The sequence below is a fragment of the Lissotriton vulgaris genome, chromosome 4_2 (assembly GCF_964263255.1).
Source record: "Lissotriton vulgaris chromosome 4_2, aLisVul1.2, whole genome shotgun sequence".
Classification (NCBI taxonomy): Eukaryota; Metazoa; Chordata; class Amphibia; order Caudata; family Salamandridae; genus Lissotriton; species Lissotriton vulgaris.
In genome coordinates this window covers 10,540,976-10,568,685 of record NC_141692.1, presented here as the reverse complement: position 1 = coordinate 10,568,685, position 27,710 = coordinate 10,540,976, and the positions used below count along the sequence as shown (strand labels likewise).

At 47.8% G+C, this 27,710-nt stretch overlaps 1 protein-coding gene across 1 annotated transcript; it reads left to right on the top strand.

Moving 5' to 3' along the window:
* The first annotated feature begins 99 nt into the window (after positions 1-99).
* Positions 100-27,553, top strand: LOC147718120 (lymphocyte antigen 6E-like). Its single transcript, XM_086919195.1, has 4 exons — positions 100-167; positions 6,783-6,899; positions 18,874-19,065; positions 26,296-27,553. Exons 1-3 carry the CDS (start codon positions 116-118, stop codon positions 19,062-19,064), a joined length of 360 nt encoding a protein of 119 aa, XP_086775321.1. The 5' UTR covers positions 100-115; the 3' UTR covers position 19,065; positions 26,296-27,553.
* The last annotated feature ends 157 nt before the right edge of the window (positions 27,554-27,710 follow it).

Genomic DNA, 27,710 nt, shown 5'->3' with positions numbered 1-27,710 from the left:
CCGAGCTTCAGATTGAAATCCCCGCCTGTTCTCCCATTGGCTCCGCCGTCTGCCCCTCACGGAGGCTCCTCCTTAAAAAATGCCGGTGTGTGAGGGGTCCCTGACCGCTCCTGTGATGGAGCCCCGCTGTCTGCTGGTCCTGCTCGCGCTGTGTCTCTGCCAGGGAGGTAAGGAAGGGTCCAGCGCCCACTGCTGCCGCCAGCCCCTCCAGGCGCTCCATGGGGGATGAATGGATGAATGGCTGTGTGCAGCGCCCACTGCTGCCGCCAGCCCCTCCAGGCGCTCCATGGGGGATGAATGGATGCATGGCTGTGTGCAGCGCCCACTGCTACCGCCAGCCCCTCCAGGTGCTCCATGGGGGATGAATGGATGAATGGTTGTGTGCAGCGCCCACTGCTGCCGCCATCCCGTCCAGGCGCTCCATGGGGGATGAATGGATGAATGGCTGTGTGCAGCGCCCACTGCTACCGCCAGCCCCTCCAGGTGCTCCATGGGGGATGAATGGATGAATGGTTGTGTGCAGCGCCAACTGCTGCCGCCATCCCGTCCAGGCGCTCCATGGGGGATGAATGGATGAATGGCTGTGTGCAGCGCCCACTGCTACCGCCAGCCCCTCCAGGTGCTCCATGGGGGATGAATGGATGAATGGATGAATGGATGTGTGCAGCGCCCACTGCTGCTGTCATTCCCTCGAGGCGCTCCGAGGGGATGGACGGATGAATGCATGAATGAAGGGGGTGTGCAGGGCTCTGGACAGCACCGGAGGCTCAGTCTTTCTGCAACAATGCCAAGCGGGAGGACAACCCTTCTATCTATGGCCTCTCTGCTGTGTTTGGGGTGCATAGAGGGCGGTCCCTAACAGCCAGAGGAGCTGTAATAATTAATAAATGTGGCTGGAAGAAAAGGAGTGTTAAGGCCTCATGTAATATGTGGTGCCATTTCCCGTCTTGTGTATAATCCTAACCCAGGTTTATGGACATATTTACGCTCTGAGGCATGGTGCAGGTGCATTCTGGGATATGAAGTCCTGCCTGCTCCTTATTCAATGCAATGCATTGTATTCCGTTCTTTGACTTATATATTTTTTTATTTTATACGTTTTTATATAGCGCCGACTTTACCCGAAGGTGTCCGAGCGCTTCACAATAGGAACATAACTGATACATGAGGAGAAAATTACAAGTGAACAAATTTCAAAAGCAAACGTTGTTACATGAGGCAAAAGTGACAATTGTGAGCACACAAAATACAAGAGTGTATTAGAGGAGGAACAAGGGACGTGTGCGGGTTACAAAAGAGTACAAAGTACAAGTAGTTCAAGTTCTACAATTTGTATAGCGCACTACTCACCCGGAGGGTCTCAAGGCGCTTGAGGGAGGGAGGTGTTTTACTTATCGAATATCCAAGTTTTTAGTTGCTTTCTGAAGGAGAGTTGGTTCTGTGTAAGGCGGAGGTGGGTGGGGAGGGAATTCCAGGTTTTGGCCGCTAAGTAGAAGGATCTACCCCCCATGGTGGATCTGTGGATGCGCGGAATTGCGGCGAGGGCTTGATTGGACGATCGAAGTTGGCGGGAGGGGGTGTAGAAGGAAAGTCGCGTGTTGAGGCAGTCGGGTCCTAGGTCGTAGAGGGCTTTGTGTGCGTGGGTGAGGAGACGGAAAGTTATTCTCTTGTTGACGGGAAGCCAGTGGAGGTCTTTCAGGTGGTTGGAGATGTGAGCTTGTCGAGGTATGTCCAAAATGAGTCTGGCTGAGGCGTTTTGGATGCGTTAGAGTTTTTTCTGTAGTTTGGTTGTGGTTCCGGCGTAGAGGGTGTTTCCGTAGTTCAGTCGGCTTGTGACCAGTGCGTGGGTGACCATTTTTCTTGTTTCGGTGGGGATCTAACGCAATATTTTTTTGAGCATGCGTAGGATGTTGAAGCATGATGATGAGACGCCGTTGACTTGTCTGGTCATCGAGAGGGAGGAGTCCAGGATGTAGCCCAGGTTATGTGCGTGGTCCGTGGGACTGGGTGCGGTTCCCAGGGCCGGTGGCCACCATGAGTCATCCCAGGCAGAAGGGGATGATCCTAAGATGAGGACTTCCGTTTTGTCCGAGTTTAGTTTAAGGCGGCTGTTCTTCATCCACTCGGCTACTTCTTTCATTCCTTCGTGTAAGTTGGTTTTGGCGGTGTTTGGGTCTTTGGTGAGGGAGAGGATCAGCTGGGTGTCATCTGCGTAGGAGATGATGTTGATGTTGTGTTGGCGCGCAATGGATGCAAGGGGGCTCATGTAAACGTTGAAGAGGGTGGGGCTGAGTGAAGATCCTTGTGGTACGCCGCAGATGACTTTGGTGGCCTCTGATTTGAACGGGGGGAGGCGGACTCTCTGGGTTCTTCCGGCGACAAACGAGATGATCCAGTCCAATGCTTTTCCTTGTATTCCGACGTTGCTGAGGCGTTGTATAAGGGTGCTATGACAGACTGTGTCGAAGGCTGCGGAGAGGTCGAGTAGGATGAGGGCAACTGTTTCTCCGTTGTCCAGTAATGTTTGGATGTCGTCGGTTGCTGCGATGAGGGCGGTTTCGGTGCTGTGTTTGGCTCGGAAGCCGGACTGTGAAGGGTCGAGGGATTTGTCGGATTCAAGGAAGGCTGCGAGCTGACTGTTGACGGCTTTCTCGATGACTTTGGCGGGGAATGGGAGGAGTGAGATGGGGCGGTAGTTCTTAAGTTCGGTGGGGTCTGCTGTGGGTTTCTTTAGAAGGGCGCTGAGTTCGGCATGTTTCCAGTTTTCCGGTAAGGTAGCGGAGTTGAAGGAGCAGTTGATGACATCTCGGAGGTGGGGAGCGATGATGGAGTCTGCTTTGTTGAAAATGTAGTGGGGACATGGGTCGGTTGGCGATCCTGAGTGGATGGAGTTCATCAGGCGGATGGTGTCTTCGTGGTGATTGGGTTCCAGTCGCAAAGAATGTTGGAGAGCAGTTTAGGTTCGGGGGAGGGTGGAGTGGGTTGGTCTCCGGACTGGTTTTCAAAGCTGTTATGTATTACGGCGATTTTGTTGTGGAAGAATGAGGAAAGAGTCGCAGAGGTCTTGGGAGGGAGTGATGTTGTTGGTGCCGGCGGTGGGGTTAGTAAATTCTTTGACGATGTTGAATAGTCCTTGCTGTTTTGGGTATTGTTGTCAAGTCAATCCTTGAATGCTGATTTCTTGGTGGATCGTATCAGTTGGTGGTGTTTGCGGGTGGCGTTATTGAGGTTGGCTAAGTTGTCAGTGGTTGGGTTTTTTCTCCAGGTTTTCTCGAGAGTACGGCAGAGCTTCTTGGATTTCTTAAGGTCATCGTTGAACCAGGGGGCTCTTTTGCTACCTTGCTTGATTAAATGGTTTTTCAAGGGTGCTAGTTTGTCTGTGCTGTGGGTGATCCATTGTGTGAGGTTGGTGGCTGCTTGGTTTGGGTCCGATAATTTGGGAGGGGGGTTTTGGTGAAGCGATGTGATGAGCTGGTCGGTGGTGATTTTGTTCCAGTTTCTTCGAGGAATAGGTTGTGGGGGGTTGTGGGTCGTGGTCTTATTGTAGTTGAAGTGAACGCAGCTGTGGTCCGTCCAATGGAGAGCTGTGGTGTGGTCAAAGGAGATGTGCTTGCTGGAGGTGAAGATTGGGTCGAGCGTGTGTCCGGCAAGGTGGGTGGGGGTGTCAACAAGTTGTTTGAGTCCGAGATTGGCCAGGTTGTCTAGGAGGGTGGTGGTGTTGCTGTCGTTTTTCTTTTCCATGTGGAAGTTGAGGTCTCCCAGTAGAATGTAGTTCTCGGAGGGGAGGGCATGGGGGCTGATGAAGTCAGTGATGTCTTCGCTGAATTGTGTGTGGGGTCCTGGTGGTTTGTAGATGAGGGTGCCTCTAAGTGTGGTCCTGGGGTCGGTGTGGATTTGGAAGTGAAGGTGTTCGGCGGAAGCGAGGTTATCGTCGGAACTGGTCGTGATGCGGATGGTGTTCTTATGGACGATGGCGATGCCTCCTCCTGTTGGGTTGGTGCGATCTTTACGGATGATCTTGTAGGCGTCCGGGATGGCTATGGCGATGTCGGGTGCTGATGAGGCGTTCATCCATGTTTCTGTAAGGAAAGCGACGTCCGGCGATATGGTGTCGAGTAGATTCCAGAGTTCAATGGAGTGTCTGTGGGCAGAGCGGGTGTTGAGCAGGATGCACTTTAGGTGGTTAGTGTCGGAGTTATGTTTGGAGTTTGTGGATTTGGTGTGGGTCCTGATGCAGCAGAACTTGCAGGAATGGCAGGTGAAGGGTCCATGGGTGTGTCCTGGTGCGGCTCGGTAGCAGGTTGGGAGTCGGCCCGGGTTAAGGGCTGAGAGGGTTGCGGCGTCGTATGTTATGCGGGCGGGATGGGTTTTGTGGGGGCCAGGGGTTTTGGCGCTGGCCGGGCGTAGACGGGCTTACCTTTGGCGCGCCTGGGGCGCGACCACTGCGCGTGCACGCGAACGCTGCACGTGAACGCTGCACGCAAAAGCATCTGTCATATGTGGGTGGTGGAGAGGGGAGGGGCGAGGGAGGAGCAGCTGGGAGGCGGGTGCGGGGCGGAGATCCGGGCCGGGAGGCACAACAACAACAAAATAGCAGGGAGCCAAAGCGGAACAGGACTGGGGAACAAACCGAAACAACGCAATGCAATGGTACAATCAGACACAGATGAAAACAGCACAACAGATAAAAACAGCACAATTGTAAAAGCGCACTTTGGCAATCTAGTGCTACGATATGTTTCAGAAAGCAATTAATAAGTCCACAATCAGGCAATCTAGCGCTGCGGTCTCAATCGAATTAATCTATTTGGCAGAAGTGCTTGTGGGAGCAAGGCAAGGTAGCGGGTTGCAGTCTGGCGGTATAGCGCTACGATACCAGGTGGTCAAGCAGAGCCGGGAGCAGTGTGAGGAGCGACCGCGTCTGAAAGGATAAAAGGCAGATGCTCGAGCATAAGAACAAACGTGACTTATGCAATGGTGGCACCTGTGCAAGTATCTAAAGCAAACAAAATGTGAGGTAGCATACAGTGTGTTACAAGAGAAAAGAGACGTGTGCATGTTACAAAAGAGCACCAAACACAGGTAGAAGGAGAGTACTGCAATAAATGACAAACACTCAAACCACGAGAGCACACTGGGAAGGCACATCCAAGGTCATGGAGAGTGGAGTTTTCTATAATGGGAGTTCTTCCATCAGATAATAGAGAGGGCGTGAATTAACTTCAGGAGTGTCTTTGAAGGAGGAGAGCTTTGAGGTCAGTTTTGAAGGCCTGGGAGGAGGAGGTGGTCCGGCGCTGAGGCGGAAGCAAGTTCCAGATTCTGGGCATGGGCTTGTAGTCTTGTGAAGTAAGTGTCCAAGGGATGGTGCATTCTGGGATATGAAGTCCTGCCTGCTCCATATTCAATGCAGTGCATTCTATTCCGTTCTCTTTGGCATGGGCTTGTAGTCTGCTGGGGTAAGAGTCCAAGGGATGGTTCATTCTGGGATATGAAGTCCTGCCTGCTCCATATGCAATGCATTCTATTCCGTTCTCTTTGACATGGCATGGGCTTGTAGTCTTGTGGGGTAAGTGTCTAAGGGATGGTGCATTCTGGGATAAGAAGTCCTGCCTGCTCCATATTCAATGCAATGCATTATATCCCATTCTCTTTGGCATGGGCATGGGCTTGTAGTCTTGTGGGGTAAGTGTCCAGTGGATGGTGCATTCTGGGATATGAAGTCCTGCCTGCTCCATATTCAATGCAATGCATTCTATTCCGTTCTGTTTGGCATGGGCTTGTAGTCTTGTGAAGTAAGTGTCCAAGGGATGGTGCATTCTGGGATATGAAGTCTTGCCTGCTCCATATTCAATGCAATGCATTCTATTCCGTTCTCTTTGACATGGCATGGGCTTGTAGTCTTGTGGGGTAAGTGTCTAAGGGATGGTGCATTCTGGGATATGAAGTCCTGCCTGCTTCATATTCAATGCAATGCATTTTATTCCGTTCTCTTTGACATGGGCATGGGCTAGTAGTCTTGTGGGGTAAGAGTCCAGTGGATGGTGCAATCTGGGATAAGAAGTCCTGCCTGCTCCATATTCAATGCAATGCATTATATTCCGTTCTGTTTGGCATGGGCTTGTAGTCTTGTGAAGTAAGTGTCCAGTGGATGGTGCAATCTGGGATATGAAGTCCTGCCTGCTTCATATTCAATGCAATGCATTCTATCCCGTTCTCTTTGGCATGGGCTTGTAGTCTTGTGAAGTAAGTGTCCAGTGGATGGTGCTTTCTGGGATATGAAGCCCTGCCTGCTCCATATTCAATGCAATGCATTCTGTTCCGTTCTCTTCGACATGGGCTTGTAGTCTTGTGGGGTAAGTGTCCAAGGGATGGTGCATTCTGGGATATGAAGTCCTGCCCGCGCCATATTCCTTGCAATGCATTCTATTCCGTTCCCTCGTCTTCATTGCTTCATGTTACTCTCGTGAAGTTGTCACTCATTGTCATTGAAATGTCACTTATAATTTCACTGACATTATGGAAGGTCACACATAGCAGCCTGAAACCTTGGCAGCTCTGGTGGTTACTCTGTTATGTGTGGAGGGAAGGCTCTGGCCTTGGCCTTGGACACAGGGACAAACCGCAGCCTGCCCTAGGACAGGGGAAACGCTGACCCCATCCACACAGGTGAATTATAGGTTAATATTGTAAAGGCTCCCAGAGGCCACATTGCATGTAACATGAGAGTGGGGGTCAGGAGCATGACTTCAAATGTTTCATATATTTTTCTTTTCTCCTTTCAGCCCATTCTCTACAGTGCTACACATGCAGGAATGCACCGAACACTACAGCCTGCAAGACCGCCACAAACTGCTCTATACCTGCAAGCGGGTTCTGCATGAAAGTGGTGGACAGAGGAAGTAAGCACAGCCAGATGCTGAAATGCAAATACAGTAAAATGTTCAACCCCAAAGTTTGCAAAATCAAAATGGTGCAAGACACATTATAAGTGACGCAGTGAGATGTAAGATGTATCTGAAAGATCTCATAAGTTTCATTGCACTTGAAATATGTTGTCTTTTTAGGAGCTGTGAAGACTATGCCTGCACACATTTTAAATAAGGAGGCAAGTCACAATTTCTGAAATTTGCAGAACACAATATTAATCAAATTGCTAAAAATTCTGCATTAGACCACTTAGCATATTTTTTTTACCCGAGTGTGCATCTTGCAAGAGTGTCGAACGCACTGTTCCCTCGAGATCAGTGTCTCTCCAGAGCACTCTGTGCTAAGTTCAATGATTTGTTCATAAAGTGTAAACCAAGTTCGATTGTATGATTAAATTTGTTCTTTTAATTGTTCATTTTGAGTTCGTCACATGATTATTCTCATGGTGTTTTAACAAGTGGCCCGGTAGCCCAATGCATTTCGGGCTTTAGCCCTTCTTCGGGGGCCGTGTAAGATTCTGTTTGCTTTCGCGAGTGTTGACGAGTCGGGATGGTGGTGATCTCGGCGTGTTCCGCGCTTGTCCGTTCGAAAACGTTCTAGCTTTCTAAAAGTAGCTTTTGCAAACGCAGGATATTAAAACAAACTTGGTGTCAGTACAACGCGATGTATTACAACGCGTTCCGTTACAACGCGTTTTTTACATCGCAAATACCATTACAATGCATGCCATTACAACGCATGGCATTACATAGCAGATACTTTTACAACGCATGGCATTACATCGTAAGTATAGGTAAGTATATCTTTTTTAAAAAAAATGTAATAAAGTTAATTAAATTAATTTAAAATAATAAAAATAATATAACATTTTTAAAACACTAATTAATTTAATTATAGTAATTTAATTAATATTAAAATTGATATTAATGTAATATATTTAAAATAATATAATTAATGATATATAAAAAATTTATAAATAGAAAATAATATAATGTAATTAATAACAATAAATATAATTATAATTTAATTAAGTTATAAATAATACAGAATATAATTATATTTAATAAAATTAAAAGAATTTAATTAATTAAACATTTTTAAATAATATAATTTAATTATAATCGTTTATTAAAACAATTAAATTAATAATTGTAAATACAGTTATTATTTTAATTAAATTAAATAAAATTAATTTAATTAATTTAATTTATATAAAGTCGGAATACCCCTGTACCCCAAAAAACAAACCCAGCCCTAAAACCTAAAAACACCCCTGTACCCCAAAACCCAAACCCTGCCCTAAAACCTAAAAACACCCCTGTACCCCAAAACCCAAACCCTGCCCTAAAACCTAAAAACACCCCTGTACCCCAAAACCCAAACCCTGCCCTAAAACCTAAAAACACCCCTGTACCCCAAAACCCAAACCCTGCCCTAAAACCTAAAAACACCCCTGTACCCCAAAACCCAAACCCTGCCCTAAAACCTAAAAACACCCCTGTACCCCAAAACCCAAACCCTGCCCTAAAACCTAAAAACACCCCTGTACCCCAAAACCCAAACACTGCCCTAAAACCTAAAAATACCCAAACACCCCAAAACATATACATCAGTACCCCAAAACATATACTCCTATACTCATACTTATTTTAAAAAATACTTAAATTAATATATTTAATTTATAATATTTAAAAACGAAATGAATATTTTTAAATAATTAATAATAATTAAATCAATTATAAAATAAAAAAAAAAATTAAATACTTACCAATACTTACGATGTAATGCCATGCGTTGTAATAGCATCTGCTATGTAATGCCATGCGTTGTAATGGCATGCATTGTAATGGTATTTGCGATGTAAAAATCGCGTTGTAACGGAACGCGTTGTAAAAGATGCGTTGTAGCGGTAACACACCATTAAAACAAACTTTACTAAAAGAAGTATTTTATTATGAGTTCAGGCATACTAAACTTGACTTTCTACCATGTTCCCCGAGCCTGCTGGGATTAGAGTGTAATAATACCAGCATCCCATCTTGGCCTATGAGAACAGGTAGCCTTACAATAGTGAAAAAAGAATTTGGCTGTAATTCACTATTAGGACATGCCACATACATCCGAGCATGTCCTACCTTACACTTACAATGCACCCTGCCCTAGGGCTTACCATAGGGGTGACTAATATGAAGCAAAGGGAAGGTTTAGAGGCTGGCAAGTGTGTGCACTTGCCCAGCCAGCATGACAGTACCAGACTGCACGCAGGTTCCGCAATGGCAGACCCTAGACCCATTTTAAAAGGCTGCTTCTGTGGGTGGCGCAACCAGCGCTGCAGGCCCACTAGCAGTATTGGCATTCACAAGCCCTGGCACTCCTGGTGCACTCTACTGGGGACTGACAGTAAATCAAATGAACCAATCATGAACATCAATCACAGTTACACTTTACATTGGGAGCACTTGCACTGCGGCACGGATTGGCCATGGCGCATTGCCCTGAGCAGCGGACACCAGCAAAAACATCTGAGGCACATCAGCAAAAAGTGGAAGGGAAACTCACGCCAAAGTGCCAGGTCTAACACGTGTCCCCTCCAGCTGAAATGTGGGGAGAACTACCCTTCCCCAGGGAGTTCCTCATCACTAAGGTGGAAAAACCTGGACAGACCGTCAGCATTGGCGTGATCTGTGCCAGGGTGATGTTCCACCGTGAAGTCCATACCCTGTAGGGAGATGGACCACCTCAACAGTTTTGGGTTCTCACCCCTCATTTGCATCAACCATCTGAGGGGCCTGTGGTCTGTCTGAACCCGGAAGTGAGACCCAAACAAGTAGGGTCTTAGCTTCTTCAGTGCCTAGACCACAGCAAAAGCTTCTCGCTCTATTGCACTCCACCTACGTTCCCTGGGAATTAACCTCCTACTGATGAAGGCTACAGGTTGGCCCCAGCCCTCCTCAGTCATCTGTGAGACAACAGCCCCTACACCATGCTCTGAAGCGTCTGTTTGCACTAGAAATTCCTTGGAGAGATCAGGAGCCAAGAGCACAGGCGCCGTGCACATGGCAGTTTTCAGGGTGTCAAAAGCCTTCTGACAGGTGTCAGTCCAGATCACATTCCCGGGCTGCTTCTTAGAAGTCAGCTCTGTCAAGGGGGAAACAATAGTGCCATAGCCTTTGACAAACCTCCTGTAGTACCCAGTGAGCCCCAGGAAGGCTCTCACTGCAGTCTGGGTCTTGGGCGGGTTCCCAAGCCAGGATGGTCTCAATTTTGGGTTGCAAGGGTGCCACCTTGCCACTCCCCACTTGGTGTCCCAAGTACACCACTGAACCCTACCCAATCAGACCTCAAGGCCTGCTTCCTCCTGGACCGTGGGAACTTCAGGGGCCGGTTTCCCGCGCCCCCTGCACCTTCTCTCTAAGGCCGGTTCCTGGGCCTCTCCTTCAGGCCCCAGGATCTCTTGAGCACCCCTACTGGCTGCCATTGACCGGGTGGTCACGCATGTCCAGTCAGGCAGGCCCACCATCCTCAGTTGGGTCGTATTCTCCACCTTTACCCAAGGGGAGTCTTCCAGGCCATTCCCTAGCAAACAGTCTACAGGCATGGCCTTTCTCACACAAACCTGCAGAGTACCAGTGACCCCCCCCCCCCCTCGAAGGGGAACTTGAGCCAATCGACACTGACTCTCTGAGTTGTCAGCATTGATAACCCTACAGTAGGCATGGGGTACAACCTGCTCTTGAGACACCAGGTGCTGCCTCACTGCAGTCACACTGGCTCCTATATCTCTAAGAGCCTCAGCTTTCTTACCATTGATGGTCACCACCTGCCCATATTTCTTAGTGTTAGAGGGCAGGTAGTTCTCAGGGACCATCTCACTGTCTCCTAAAGAGACTAGGATCATCTGGACAGGATCTCCACCCCGGGGACTACTACTTCTTCCCACAAATTAACACTAGCCACTTGCCGGGGTGGAGCACCAGTGGGTGCTGGTTTACCAAACAGGCGACACTTAGGGTCAGGGGAAATGTGACCCGGGTCACCACACCTGTAACATTTAAAGGGCCCCTTTGGAACAGGTCTACCTGTTGGGGCCCCGGTCTGCTTCGGGGGTGGGGAGGCTGAGAACCTCTCTGCTGGTTCCCTTGGGGATTACTTTGGGGGCCTCGCTGGAACCCTCTTGGTTTACCCCTGTCCCCCCCCCCCCCCACTCTTCTGCTGGGGACCCTGCCCACCCCTGGCGGAGTCTCCCATTGGACCCTTGTGGACCCTGGTGCTGAGCCAGCGGTCTGCCTCCTCAGCAAGCTTCTTCGGGTTGGACAGCTTGCAATCAATCAGGTGCCGGCGTAGCTCAGGAAAACAATGTTGCGACAAGTGCTCCCATGCCATTAAATCAAGAAGCCCCTGAAAATCATTTACCTTACTACCCTTCACCCAACCATCCAGTGTTCTGCAGAAACTGGTCACATACTCCACATACATACTACCAGGATGCTTTTCACACACCCTGAACCTTTGTCTGTACATTTCAGGGGTTAGCCCATACCTGGTCATTAAGGCCTCTTTCATGTGGGGATAGGAAGGGTGTTCTTCAGTGGGCAAATCTAGTAGGGTGTTCCGCCCTTCGCTAAGGAACCTCCCCCAAAAAACCCGCTCCCCAATCCTTGTCAGGGACCCGGTGGGAGGACATGGCTACTTCATAGGCCCTAAACCACTGTCCTATGTCATCCCCCTTAAGGAACTCCTTAACTACATCTTTGGGTATGTACACCCTGGACTCTACCTGTACCGGCGGTGTGTTGCCACCAGAAGGAGTTGTTCCCAAACCTCTCAGCTTCAACTCCTTCAATCTCAGGTCATGGTCCATTTGGCTTTGTTGCCCCTCCATGGCCAATCTTTGCTTCTCCATTTCCATTTGTCCAGCTAACTTTGCCATCTCCATTGCATGTGCCCTGTCTGCTGCCCTGTCTGCCAGTTTCTCTGGGGACAGGCCTCTGCTGGGATACACAATGCCATCTGGTGGTATGATATCCACTGCATTCTGTGGCTCTCTTGATTCTTTCCAGGCTCTCAGCGCCTTGACGTATTGGGCTTTCTTTTTGCACCCTGTGTGTGCAACTCTGAACTTTACACAGTAGCCTTTCAACTGCTCCACTGTGTATCCCACCAGTCCTGTGTTCCCAATCCACATCTTCAATTCCAGAGATCACAGAGAGTGCTCTTCCAGTAGGGAGTGAGCCAGGCATGGCTTCCAAGAAATAGGAGATTTCTCAACAAAGTTAAAAAAATGGAAATCTGTGGCTGCGTTATAGGTCTGCTCTCACTAAGTGGTGATCAGCAATTCACTGTATGTCAACTACAAATGCAAATTCGCAAATCCTCACTGCTGCGTCCAATGTTAGAATTGGCGGTCTCTGGTTGGCGCAAGTATTCACTTGCGACAAGCAGGGACCCTCTCCTCCAAGTCGGGGCGTTGGATGACCCCTTAGAATTACCCTTGCTCACTCTCTAGGTGCGTGGCGTGAGCAGCCACGGCTATTCTTCAGGCGTTTCTGAGTTAAGCATTTGTAATCACACACAGTAAATGTACCACTCCCGCCACAAATGGACACCAGGCTGTGGTTATCAAAATACAGCTTCTTTCTATAAAAATATATCTGTGCAGGTAAGGCTTATCACAAGACCAATATAACGATTTTAGTTTAGGCCACCAGATTGTAAATAGGCAGTGTTCTTGGATACAGTTAAAATTTTCCTTTTTAGTCTATTTTGCTTAAAAAACGCTTCTCTTAGTTCTTTGTTGGTTTTAAATGGATTAGGTAAGTTTCTACAACTCTGGGACCTCAGGGACTCGGTCCTGCACTTGGTAGCGCTTCGGACAGGTGAAATCCTGGCACCCCTTCCAATACTCGCACTTCTCGCATGAGCCGGGGTACGCGACGTACCGCTCCTGACAATGAAGCTTACGGGGCTGTCACCAAGGTTATGCACGCTGCTGCCCAGAGACTCAGAGGCTGGAGTGCGCTTGGGAGAGGCGCTACGAGGCACGTCAAGACTGAACCGGGCTTCGGGTGGTGATCAATGAAGCGCCCAGTCGTGACGAGGGGGGGATGTACCTAGACCACCGAAGTGACGCACAGGGCTACGGGGAAAGAAGAACGTTGCGGGCCCCGAACCCGAGACAAGCCCTGTGCGCGGAAGTGGTCAGTACGACTTACTGTGTGTTCCGGTTCCAGCGGCGCACTCCACGAGTGTGCGGCAGTCACGGAGGGTGCTCTGGGGTCTGGTCAAAGGCGGAATATCTCAGTCAGCAGCGGGGCGCAGCACGGGACCCCTCAGCACGGACTGTACAAAGGGGGGGTCCCTTCACGATGCGGCGCGGCCTCTCCTGGGACAAAAGGGCAAAGCGGGGCCGCCAGGTGCACTGTCATGCATGGGTGGCCGCCCAGGCTGTAGGCTGGAGGGGCGAAGACGCTTAGGCACTCCAGTAGCAGGCGGGGGCAGAGGAGCGGCCGGCTTTAGCCCGGGGGCAGAGAGCGACTCTAAACAGAGAGAGGCTCTCAAGGGCAAGAGGGCAGGCTGGCTCCCGGGTACCACGGCCCTAGGAGGGGGCGAGAGGGTGCAGACTTCACCTCCGGCGGGAGGAAATACTCGGCCTCAGATGTCAGACGACTCAAAGCACAGCAAAACCCACTGGTCCTGGGGTTCAGATCACGGGCAAGCTCAATCAAGCCCTTGGAGAAATTTTCTAGCACAAGTCAGCAGTCTTCTCCTCTCCTTCCTCAGCAAGGCAGACAGCAGGCCAGTCCTTCCAGCTTCTTCTCCTTCTAGTTGGGCAGAGGTTCGTTGTGGGAAACAGGATTCTAGTTTGCAAGGAGCAGGGCTCCTACTTTTATACAGCATTTTCTTTGTTCTTACAGGCCAGGGGGGCCTCTGCATAACTTCTTTCAGCCTCTGAGCACTTTGTTGGGTGTACTTTGGTCTCTCCTTTCAGGGAGCAGGGATGGCACATCAGACGCTCCACAGGAGGTGGAGCCAGCATTGTGTGGACAGGGGCAGCCAGGATGACTTTGACAGTCCTCCCTCTTCCTGGGCCAGGTGTCGGGCTGAGTCATCAGTCGTTCTTTAGGAGGTGGAGCCAGCATTGTGGTGGCAGAGCACAGCCCTATTCATAGTCCAGGGGCACTCCCACCTCCCACTAAGGTGTAATCCTTGCATTTAAGCCCTGTCACTGACATAACCCAGACAGTCAGATACACATCCTAGCAGAGGCGGGCTGAAATGGTTAGGCAAGCAAATGCTAGCTTTCTAAAAGTAGCATTTGCAAACACAGGATATTAAAATGATCTTTACTAAAATAAGTCTTTTATTATTCTGAGTTCAGGCATCCTAAACTTGACTTTCTTCCATGTTCCCTGAGCCTGCTGGGATTATAGAGTGTAATAATTCCAGCAGCCCATCTTGGCCTAAGAACAGGTAGCCTTGCAATAGTGAAAAACGAATTTGGCTGTAATTCACTATTAGGACATGCCACATACATCAGCAAAAACAACAAGTGATGGAACGAATGTGGATCAATGTCACACATTCCCCCAGTCAAAAGATCTGGGCCCAAATCCATCGTTTTTTTGCACTCCACACCACCCTGGGTTAGACAATGGCGATATGCAAATCAGCTCTGACCCTGTTGCCCCATGGGAACAGTCCAGTCCGAACTACAAAAGCCATGTCCTTCCAAGGTAACACCTCTCATCAGCCCGGCTGGCTTGACTCCAAGTGGTGTGGAGTGCCTGGGACCCACGTCTGGGCATCCCCAACGCACTTAGGGCGGCAATTGCAAAAACAACAAGTGATGGACCGAATGTGGATCAATGTCACACATTCCCCCAGTCAAAAGATCTGGGCCCAAATCCATCGTTTTTTTGCACTCCACACCACCCTGGGTTAGACAATGGCGATATGCAAATCAGCTCTGACCCTGTTGCCCCATGGGAACAGTCCAGTCCGAACTACAAAAGCCATGTCCTTCCAAGGATATTGGACATCAGAGCATGTCCTACCTTACACTTACAATGCACCCTGCCCAAGGGCCTACCATCGAGGTGACTAATATGAAGCAAAGGGAAGGTTTAGGGGCTGGCAAGTGTGTGCACTTGCCCAGCCAGCATGACAGTACCAGACTGCACGCAGGTTCTGCAATGGCAGACCCTAGACACATTTTAAAAGGCTGCTTCTGTGGGTGGCAAAAGCAGCGCTGCAGGCCCACTAGCATTATTGGCATTCACAAGCCCTGGCACTCCTGGTGCACTCTACTGGCCTGACAGTAAATCCAATGAACCAATCATGAACATCAATCACATTTATACTTTACATTGGGAGCACTTGCACTGTGGCCCTGAGCAGCGGACACCAGCAAAAACATCTGAGGCACATCAGCAAAAAGTGGAAGGGAAACTCACGCCAAGGTGCCAGGTCTAACAGCCTGTTTTTGCATAAGTACATATGTGTGCATATGAGTGCCTGTGTTCCTGAAAATATCAATGCACATCTGTTTCTATGTGCCAGAATTTCTGTATGTATTTGCATGTTTGTTTGTGTGTGCGTGCAAATTCATATATTTGTATCTACATGTGTTTGCTTGCATTAGCATACGTGAAAACATTATGCTTGCATGTCACTTTCCTAGAGGTTGAGTAGCAATGGGCTCCTCGAAGTCTCCATCTCTTCTCTGTTCTAGACTGACAGCAGCAATAGGCTCCTCGAAGCCTCCATCTCTTCTCTGTTCGATGTACAGCAGCAATGGGCTCCTCGAAGCCTCCATCTCTTCTCTGTGCTAGATGTACAGCAGCAATGGGCTCCTCGAGGCCTCCATCTCCTCTCTCTGTTCGATGTACAGCAGCAATGGGCTCCTCGAAGCCTCCATCTCTTCTCTGTGCTAGATGAACAGCAACAATGGGCTCCTTGAAGCCTCCGTCTCTTCTCTGTGCTAGATGGACAGCAGCAATGGGCTCCTCGAAGCCTCCATCTCCTCTCTCTGTTCGATGTACAGCAGCAATGGGCTCCTCGAAGCCTCCATCTCTTCTCTGTGCTAGATGTACAGCATCAATGGGCTCCTCGAAGCCTCCATCTCCTCTCTCTGTTCGATGTACAGCAACAATGGGCTCCTCGAAGCCTCCATCTCCTTCTCTGTGCTAGATGAACAGCAACAATGGGCTCCTTGAAGCCTCTGTCTCTTCTCTGTGCTAGATGGACAGCAGCAATGGGCTCCTCGAAGCCTCCATCTCCTCTCTCTGTTCGATGTACAGCAGCAATGGGCTCCTCGAAGCCTCCATCTCTTCTCTGTGCTAGATGTACAGCATCAATGGGCTCCTCGAAGCCTCCATCTCTTTTCTGTGCTAGATGTACAGCAGCAATGGGCTCCTCGAAGCCTCCATCTCTTCTCTGTGGTAGATGGACAGCAGCAATGGGCCCTCGAAGCCTCCATCTCTTCTCTGTGCTAGATGGACAGCAGCAATGGGCTCCTCGAAGCCTCCATCTCTTCCCTGTGCTAGATGTACAGCAGCAATGGGATCCTCGAAGCCTCCATCTCTTCTCTGTGCTAGATGTACTGCAGCAATGGGCTCCTCGAAGCCTCCATCTCCTCTCTGTGCTAGATGTACAGCAGCAATGAGCAGCTCGAAGCCTCCATCTCTTCTCTGTGCTAGATGTACAGCAGCAATGGGCTCCTCGAAGACTCTTCTTGTCTCTGTGCTCGATGTACAGCAGCACTGGGCTCCTCGAAGCCTCTATCTCTTCTCTGTGCTAGATGTATAGCAGCAATGGGCTCCTCGAAGCCTCCATCTCTTCTCTGTGCTAGATGTACAGCAGCAATGGGCCCCTCAAAGCCTCCATCTCTTCTCTGTGCTAGATGTACAGCAGCAATGGGCTCCTCGAAGCCTCCATCTCTTCTCTGTGCTAGATGTACTGCAGCAATGGGCTCCTCGAAGCCTCCTTCTCTTCACTGTGCTAGATGTACAGCAGCAATGGGTTCCTCGAAGCCTCCATCTCTTCTGGGTGCTCGATGTACAGCAGCAATGGGCTCCTCAAAGCCTCCATCTCTTCTCTGTGCTAGATGTACAGCAGCAATGGGCTCCTCGAAGCCTCCATCTCCTCTGTGCTAGATGTACAGCAGCAATGGGCTCCTTGAAGCCTCCATCTCTTCTCTGTGCTAGATGTACTGCAGCAATGGGCTCCTCGAAGCCTCCTTCTCTTCACTGTGCTAGATGTACAGCAGCAATGGGTTCCTCGAAGCCTCCATCTCTTCTGGGTGCTCGATGTACAGCAGCAATGGGCTCCTCAAAGCCTCCATCTCTTCTCTGTGCTAGATGTACAGCAGCAATGGGCTCCTCGAAGCCTCCATCTCCTCTCTGTGCTAGATGTACAGCAGCAATGGGCTCCTTGAAGCCTCCATCTCTTCTCTGTGCTAGATGTACAGCAGCAATTGGTGCCTCGAAGCCTCGATCTCTTCTCTGTGATAAATGTACAGCAGCAATGGGCTCCTCGAAGCCTCGATCTCTTCTCTGTGCTAGATGGACAGCAGCAATGGGCTCCTCGAAGCCTCCATCTCTTCTCTGTGCTAGATGGACAGCATCAATGGGCTCCTCGAAGCCTCCATTTCTTCTCTGTGCTAGATGGACAGCAGCAATGGGCTCCTCGAAGCCTCCATCTCTTCTCTGTGCTAGATGGACAGCAGCAATGGGCTCCTCCGAAGCCTCCATCTCTTCTCTGTGCTAGATGTACAGCAGCAATGGGCTCCTCAAAGCCTCCATCTCGTCTCTGTGCTAGATGTATTGCAGCAATAGGCTCCTCGAAGCCTCATTCTTGTCTCTGTGCTAGATGTACAGCAGCAATGGGCTTCTCAAAGCCCCCATCTTCTCTATACTAGATGTACAACCAATCTTATTTATTGTAGAGTGTGACTTTAGAGAGGCAGCATTTATTAATGGATGGCCGACAGTAGACTAGAGCATTTTCAAAGCTGAGAGGTGTTCATTTTGTTTTGACAAATTTGGTGGCTCTTTGGAATAGGTGGGAACGTATAATAGGGAGGAAATCATAAAATCAATGTAGGCTAGTATATTGTGTGTGCAGATGTGTGGGATGTCATATGTGTGCTAGTATTTTAGTGTCAATTTGTCTATGTGTATGTTTGAATGGCAATTGTGAACATGGGTGTGTGTGATGGGAAGTGTGTGCGATTATTATGTCTGTGCATACATCTAAATGTGATGACCATCAATGTGAACGTATGTGTAGGGGTGATGACGTGTGTGTGAGTATTTTAGTTTCTATATGTGCATACATGTATATGTAAATGGCAATCTATGTGTACATGGGTGTATGTGGCAACTTACCTTGCTACATTGCTTGAAAGCGAGAGAACAGAAATGTGTCATATCTACTATGTTATTGCCCACTTTTGCTCTCCAACAGCGCTGGTGGATTGTGTGCTCTCTAGTGCCAATGCAGGAACCCTTGCACCATGGCGTGAGGGTATGAGTTACCTGTAGGATATTTTGGTGCTGAATGCAGCACAAAGGAATGTGGAAGTAACCAGGACAAATAGCATTTTTGTAAAGCTTGGTTTGTGTGAATTACATGAATGGAACACCCATGCACCACCCATGTCATACCCGACGCAGAGTAACGCAAGGCAGCGCTATGCTGTGGGTTGCGTCACTTTGTTTTTACTAAAGCATGCAAAGCAACATTGCATGGCGTGGCAAATGCCCAAAAACATAATTTGTCAACGGAAAGCCACAAGCGATACTGCGCCCATGTAAAAGCTTAGTAAATGTGGGCCCTAGTGTTTATTGGGAGGACGAGGAGTGCTGTTCAGAAAGTATATGAATTGCACCAGAGCTCTTTGACTTGATAGTCCTCTCTGAATAACCTTTCTCTGTTTCTGTGCAGACACCACAACTGTAAGCAAGAGCTGTGAAGCACTGTGTAGGGATGTCTCTGGAACTACTGGAGAGGTTTACAGTTCTTCTTACTGCTGCACTTCTGACCTGTGCAACAGAGCAAGCAGTGTGCTGTTCAGCAGCACAGTGATCGCCCTAGCTGCAGGTGTCGGATGTCTACTGCTCAGAGTCCGGCTGTAAGGTAAGAAAGCATCAGTGAGACATGCCACCTTCGCTTTGTGTTCTGGTTCTTATGGAGTGAGGTTTAGACCCTCAAGACACTGAAGAGTGTCGGTCTATGAGCAGTAAGAAAGCTGGTTTTCATGGGCTCTGTGCTCACCCATGGATTCCACGTGTACTTGCTTTGCTCCTACAGAAACTGCACACATTTGTAGAACAGCTCTGCTTTTGATTAAAAAGGTACCTACACTCAAGATCTACATAGAGAACAGGGTGGGGCAAAGACTGATTGAAGGGAGTAGCTATTTGAATTTTGAATTTGAATTTTTAGCTATTTGTAGAGCGCACATTCACTAGGCAGTTTCTTGGCGCTATAGGATTTCAAACTGAAAGGGAAAGACAGGGGCTATGGGCTAAAAGCTTGCTGGAACAAAAAGGTCTTGAGGGCTCTGCGAAACTCTATGTAGGAGGGTGAGGATCTGAGAGGGAGGGGAAGGGAGTTCCAGAAAGTAGGTGCAAGTACCGAGAATTTCTGGCCACCGGATCGTTTTTTCTTGAACCGGGGGATGACTAACAAGGACTTGGAGGAAGAACGTAAGTCTCTGGCAGGGCTGTAATTGGTAATGGCAGAATTGATAAATGCGGGGGCAGTGCCTGCCCGGGCTTGGAAGGTGAGGCAGCCAAGTTTGAAAAGGGCTCTTTGTTTAATTGGAAGCCAATGAAGGGCCGTGAGAAGAGGGGGGGGGGGAGTGATGGAATTTCGATAGGCCATGCACCAGGCGAGCTGCCTGGTTCTGCACCATCTGAAGGCGTTGAAGTGCATAGGCATTGAAGTGCATAGCTATTTTTCCTTCTTACTACTTCTTTCTATGTGTGTTACATTTTTCTAATTCTGTGTATGCTGTAGAATGTATCAGGTGATTGTTTTTGCACAGGAAGGTGCCCATAAAGAATCCTGCCTGTAAGACCGGTATCTTTGCACGATGGTACAAGGGTTCCTGCATTGGCACTCGGCTGCTTTGAGTGCATCGGCGCAGAGGGAGAGCAGGAATGAGCCACATCCAGTTGTCTTGCTGCATGACTTTTTAGTAAATCTGGCCCTTAGTGTGCACTCCTCTCACCTCTACTGTAACCGGAGCCACTAACCTGCCACACCACCTCACTGGCAAGCTCCCAGTGTACTGGCCTGACAGAGGTTTGGGAGCAGCCGAGAACATGGCGCTGTGAGCCTGCTGGACGCCATCTTGAATCTGAAATGGAAGGTCAGATGAAGACCTATCGATAACAGCCACGACTACTGTACACAACCTCACTGTAACCTATCTGCCCTGCTACATCTCATTGCTATGAAGTACTGAATCTCAAGCTCATCTATACAGAGTCTACGGGTCATATTTATACTTATTAAACGCTAGGATTCCCATCCCGCAGTAGGCTGTAGTGCAGATGTAATACGAAGGAAAAGGTATCCACCACATTTGCGATGTAGCAACTAGTCCACTAAAGTCAAATTAAAGCCCTCAGTCCTTTGCTATTGCTGCCTGGTAGTTTTGGATTACTGAACGCAGTGGCCCAGGTGTATCAAATGTTTACGCAATTCACCACTACATGAAAGGGAGAGGGCAGGAATGCGCCATATTTAACATTCTATGGCACATCCCCGTCCTCGCCTTGCGCTCCTTTAACATTATACAGCTTCTCCTGTTCTTTCCTTGTGCTGGCTGACAATGGGCAGCCTTACACCAATGCAGGCACGCTTGCACCATGGGTCAAGATTGCCTTTGTTGTAGGCAGGAATGTGTTTGTGCAGGAAGCGATACATGTATTTTCGTTTGTTTCTTGTAGAATATTCCCCCTGAAGAAGAGCTGCGGCTCGAAATGCATCGGGGGTGCACGCTTGCACCATGGGTCAAGATTGCCTTTGTTGTAGGCAGGAATGTGTTTGTGCAGGAAGCGATACATGTATTTTCGTTTGTTTCTTGTAGAATATTCCCCCTGAAGAAGAGCTGCGGCTCGAAATGCATCGGGGGTGCACGCTTGCACCATGGGTCAAGATTGCCTTTGTTGTAGGCAGGAATGTGTTTGTGCAGGAAGCGATACATTTATTTTCGTTTTGTTTCTTGTAGAATATTTTCCCTGAAGAAGAGCTGCGGCTCGAAATGCATCGGGGGTGCATTTTTCAATGTGTAAAAATTATGGATAATTGACCACTATTTCCATTGATGTCCTATAATCGATTGCTTTACTAATGGATGTTTTATCATATGACGTAATATGATTTAATTACGACTGAATTAAAGTTGCCATCAACTTGGAGAAAAATTGTATTTGTTTCTTCACCTTATTGAAATACAGCGACTGAGTCGCCTCAAGGAATGCTCGATCAGCCTTACACGGTGTAAGGTTGCCCGTACATTATTTGTGCAGGAAGGGTCAGCTCGGTGTAAGTCTGAGGGGGAGCACAATGTAAGGTATTGAGGACAGCACGGTCTACAACCCAGTGTAAAGTCTTGGGACCTGCAAGTGTAAGGTCTTATGGATATCTCAGAGTATGGTTTCAGGAGTAGGTCATACTAAGGCCTTGGGGGCAGTTCACAGTAAGGTTTGAGAGACGGTTGACAGTAAGAACTCAGACAGATCAGACTGAAGTCTGGGGGACTGTGCATTGTATATTCTGGAGACAGCACAGTATAGTGTATTGGGGGCAGTGCAGTGAAAGGTCTTGGGAACAGTTTAAAGAAAGATCTCAAGATACTGCTCACAATAAGGTCTGAACATTCCCAATTGGGATACCCCAGATTTCCAGATAGGGATAGTGTGAACTAATCTTGAAAAATGTATTGGGTAATTTTCTCCTTCTCTTGATGCTCATTTTTTATTTTTTTTTAAACTTTTACCGCGCACAGCTACCCACAGTGGGTTTTCCGGCGCTAGGGATAGACTGGAGAAGAAGATATCAGATAGCCAGCATGCAGGTAACCAACTGCTTATGTGAACAACAGCTTTTTCAGTGCTCTGCGAAAACGAAGAAGACTGGTCTTTAATTTGAGGGCTGTGGGCAGGGCGTTCCAATATTTGGGACCAAGATAGGAGAAGGAGCGTCACCCCCATCCTTGCCAGCTTAAATCTTGGTATAGAGAAATTGCCAATTTCCGAGGATCGTAAGGTCCGTTTGGGCCTGTAGGGTTGCACCAGCTTCTGTAAGTAAGTAGGTGCAATGCCTTGCTTGATTCTGAACATGTAGCATAATGTCTTAAACTTTATGCGGCTGAGATTTTCAACCAATGAAGATCATACAAGGCAGATAATGCCGAAGTTCTTCTGGGAACATTCTTCAAGAGTCGCGCGGCTGCATTTTGTACAACCTGCAATACTTTAACAGTGGCTACATCAGCACCCAAATATAGTATATTACCGTAGTCCATGCGAGATGTTATCAATGCCTGGACAACCGTTCTACGGGAGGGAATAGGAAGCATCCATAAGATCTTTTGTAGCCACCTAAGAGTGGAAAAACAGGTTGCTGCGACCTTAGTGGCCTGCTGCTTCATTGTCGTCAATTTGGACGCCCAAGTTCCGTACAGCATGTGTGGGTACAGGAAGTGAACCCATCTCATTTGGCCAATGCTGAGGACCCCAGAGGTTCTTATTTTTCCCCAGAATGACCACCTCTGTCTTCTCCCCATTCAGTTTAAGATAATTCCTCTGCATCCAGTCAGCCACAAGAGTGAGGCCCGACTTTAGTGCAGAGGGGTTATTCTTGTCTTGTCCAGATAGAGAGAAGACGATCTGGGTGTCATCAGCGTAGGAGAACGGGGTCACCCCCGCCTGTTCAACGATGTTAGCCAAGGGTTTTACATAAAGATTGAACAATAGGGGGCTGAGTATGGACCCTTGGGGGACACCCGGCGCTGAGGGACAGACCGCTGATGCCGCCTTAGGAGAGAAAACTTGAAAGGTTCGCTCACCAAGAAAGGAGGCCACCCAGGCTAAGGCCATACCAGCCACACCAAGAGACCGCAGAGAGTCGAGAAGGATGGAATGTGACACGGTGTCGAAAGCTGCGCTCAAATCCAACAGAATGAGCGCCATAGTTTCACCCTGATCGACACCGTGTCGGAGACTCTCTGTCACCCCAAGAAGGGCTGTCTCGGTCGAGTGGCGAGACCGGAAACCCGACTCGGAGGAATGTAAGAAACCAGAACATTCCACCAGTTCAGTGAGCTGGGTATTAATGTGTCTCTCTAACACTTTAGAAAAGATGGGTAGCAAGGATATTGGACGAAAATTAGCAGGATTCGAGATATCAGCACCGGACTTTTTTAACAAGGGCACTACCATAGCTTTCCATGGCTGGGGTACATGTGCCTCAGTAAGTGAGGCGTTTAACAATTTGACAAAGATCTGATGGGTAGAGTAATCTAATTGTTTAAGTATTTTAGCCGGAAGTGCATCGCACGGAGAACCAGAGCGCACACTATTTAGACAAGAAGAGAAAGAAGCATTGTCTAGAGGCTGCCATACAGAGAGTTTGGCGACGTCATTAACAATAGCAGATGACTGCACAGCGCCAGATGCAAGAGGTGTTACCACCGGAGACGGGGTTAAGAGATCATAGATCAAGTCGACTTTTTTTACAAAAAAGTCAGCTAAGGATTGGCATTGAACCACGTCAAGCACGGGGGCGTAGGAATAGAGTCCGCTCCTGTCAGTTTTTTTACAACTGAAAAGAGCACCTTAGGGCAGTTTTGTGCATCTGAGACAAAGTTTTTTAGTAAAATCTGCTCTGGCTGTTTTGCAGCTATTATGGTAGCCCTTCAGAGCTTCTCTATAAGCTACTTTGCGAGTAGGAGAATAATTGCGCCTCCATTTTCTTTCTAAAATCTTACATTGAGTGCGAAGGCACTTAAGCTTGTCGGAAAACCAAGGTGCAGGGGGATGATGAGGCATAGTTTTCTTAGATGTCAAAGGAAGCGTGGAATCAACAGCATTATTTAACCACTGACCAACTGCACAATTTAGTGCAGAGATAGGTAGGTCAGTGTTAGGAAGTGTCCTCAATAGTTGTTTATTAAGATCTGGCATGTTAATTTTATCCCCAACTGCGTGTTCGTTTATCTATTTCCTTTCCAATCTGTGATACTGTCCTGGTAGTATCCAATGAAAAAGGCACAGCAAAGTGGTCGGACCATTCTATTGGGCGTGCTTTCTGAGAGCAGTCCAACTGTAGATTTGATAAGATGGGATCTAATAAATGACCAGCATGATGTGTAGGGGCAGAGTTCAATAATTGAATGTTAAAAACGTCGAATAGAAATAAGCTGTTTAGTGGACGTACAGTCGGAATCTTCGAGTTGGATATTTAAGTCCCCGAGAATCGTGAAGTTGGCTGCTCTAAGCAGCAAGGGGGCCAGGAAATCTGGCAAGGAAGAAACCCAGGGATTAGCATTCCTAGGAGGGCAGTAGATTAATAGACCTGTCATTGTAAACTGAGGGTTGATAGTTAGTCTAAACAGGGCTGCCTCGCAACCTTTAAGAGGAATGTCTTCAAATTTACAGGTGTACTTAGATTTGAAGATCAAGGCTATCCCCCCCCCCCTTTGCCTAAAACTCTATCCTTTCTTACGATGACGTAATTTGGGGGAATTGCAGCGGCAATATCGGGGCCAGAACTGTCATGTAGCCAGGTTTCCGTAAGAAACACAGAATCCGGTTGCTCATCAGTGATGAAGTCAAAGATGTTGTACTTGTGTTGTGGGAGAGATCTACAATTGACACTCCAGAAATGTAACGAGGAGTGTGAAGAGACGGTTTTAGACTTAACAGGCCTACTACGTCTGCCATGGCGTTTAAGCGATCTGCAGCTTGCTGGCATTCCGAGAGCAAAACCGCATTGTTGACAATTGTATTTAGGGAAGTTCTCCCAGGGATCGTGTTACTGCTCACCCTTGAACGGTCCAAAGCTAAGGTTCATTCAAAATTCAGCCGGTCAGATTACAATTTCATCTCAAAGTCTCAGAATCCAAGTAGTTTGTTTTTTACTGAGCTCTCACTGTTTCAGTGGCTGAGTCGTGTACAGGACCACACTCACCTGTTTCACTATATGGGTGGTCTGGAACCTGCCTCATGAAGTAGTAAGGGGAGCTAGAGTTGGGCATCCCCAAACACAGGCTGGCACTGGTGATAAAAGTTGACTCTCGAACACAAAATGTCTGGAGCAATGGATGGAAGTCTGATCTGCTGCTCTTCTGCCCTGCTGCTAGAGGGGCTAGTCTGCTGCCCTTGCTGCCCGCGGAAGAAAGATTGAACTTGCTACCTTGAACACAGGACCACCAAAGTAACTCCAAGGGCTAGCTGGTTAGTTCCCATTTTGCATGGTTACTACAAGCTTTTTGCCTGATTTCTGATGCACTCTGACTGAAGTGCTCGGCTGGCCCCCCCACCCCAGGTGGGGAAGGGGGGGTGCGACCGCGCTCTTTGCCAGGGACTGTGGCCCTCTAACAAACGGCCCCCAGAGGCCCAAAACCAACCCCCACCCTTTCCGCGCATCTGGGGATTGCCCGGTGCCCGCAACGGCCAGTACGGGCCTGGGTGGAGCTCAGGTTATTTAGTGCATTTTGATGGTTCACCATGATAAGCACTGTTATTATTTGAGTGGGTCTTCCATCCCTCAACTAATACCTCAATTTCTTACATTAGCTTTCTCTTGTTAGTTCTTGTCATGCTTTATATTGTGTTCTTTCCTTTTTCAGATTTCCTTCTTTGTTCTTCCTCTCATTTCTTTTGCACTCTCTTTGCATTACCTTTTCTTCCTTCCCTCTCTTCTTTCTATCTCTTTCATACATACTCACGTCATTTCTTTTTGTCTGTCTCCCTTTTTCCCCTTCTTCCTGGAGGTTCTGTATGAATGGAACCAGGTAAAGACACAGATCAGGGACATAGTGATAGTGGCCTTGAAGTTATTTTGTCATGAATATTCAACAAATATTGAGACCACTTCACAAATAGCTTACTCTTGCTTACTTTTGTACTTTTTCTGCATTAAGAGATAAAGACAGAAGAGAGAGACAGGAGGGTGGAGGGAAAGAGGAAAACTGTGACAAAGGGAGCAAGTACAAAGAAAAGCTTTGGAGAAAGCAGCAATGAAACGAATCAGAGTGGGACAAGGGCCCAGAAGAGGCTGTTGGTAGGAGAAGAGTTGATGCGTTTTGGTTCTCTCAAGCCAATATATCCTGTCTTTTTTTCACTCTAGATGGACTTCACCCTGAAATGTTCTCTACCCTGGATCCATTTTGCAAGAACGGTTCCAGAGAATGCAACTTCCACTCAGTCCCAGGATGAATGAACACCACTTGTAACGCAAACTGCTCATGAAAAAGCACTACTATGGCCTGTCTTCTCCCTTTTGGCAAAGTAGCCTAAACCTGTCTATGTAGCTAAGGCTCTTGCTGCTCCAATCCTATACTTTATACATTGTAAATCACACCTATCACCAATATCTCACTTCAAGAGAAGGCAGCCCATCGACTGCAGAATGATGAAATGCTAAGTTGGCACTGCAGGACTCCTGCATGGGCCTTGCACACCGCCCCAGACCTCGCTGAGGAATGTTCCCAGCACGGATGACCTTTGAAAGAGAAGTCCAGATTTCTTCAACCTCTGTAAGATAGAATAGCAATATTATATTTGATATCACACTGTGTAGTATATAGACAGCTCTAACCCTGAAGTTTCCAAATAAGATAGACCTCACTAAAGATGAAATTGATAAATACATGTGAATAATGGTTCTTTTAAGATTACTTGATTTAATAGATATTTTAAAGATGGAATTTTCTCTTCGCAGGCAGTCTTTTTTTTTTTTTCTTTTCCCTTTTCTAGAATGATTACCTTGGAAAGCAAACCCTGGACCAGATGTGTCCAGGCCTGTGGCTGTTGGAAATATCTTGCATTGGAAAGTGACCTTAAACCAATGACTACAAATGCTATTTTTTTTTGTGTGCATCCAATGGGTTACAAATGGGTGTTCCCATTTAACCACCTATGGATGTTAACGCACAAATCTATCTTTTAAAGAAGGTAAATATGATTTTACTTGATACATGTATGCTTCTTTGAGGCAGGTGACATGTTTCAGAACCATTTTCTTCACTCAAACTATGTAATTTAATGTACAGCACACACACAGTGCAACATATAATACACTGGCATAGTATTTAGTACTGGAAGGGAAGCTTCACACTGCAGAACAAGGCTAGACATCACACACGCTCCCTTGCACTATGTTGCTTAATCATTTATACCTATAAAAAAGTCCTATAAAAAGGCGTACTTTTCCTCTGTAACCAGGAACTCCATTCTCCACTTTGTAAGTCAGATCTATGGCAGATTTTGCATTCAACTTTACTGAGTTCTTTGTATCTATGACCTGTAATATTCATTGCTAACCTATGGTTATGATATCATTCATGTATTTGGCTTAACTCTTTATATAAACTCTTTTAAATGTTGACCCATGTCAGTCATCCTTACTGAGAATGACACCACTGCAATAATTGATTTGAGATCATCAGAAATAGAGATGGGTGCAATCGTGGAGCACAAAAGCTTTTACACCGCTCCTGATCTGAACTGTTTGCATGCAGGTGGTACGATCGGCAGTGGAGA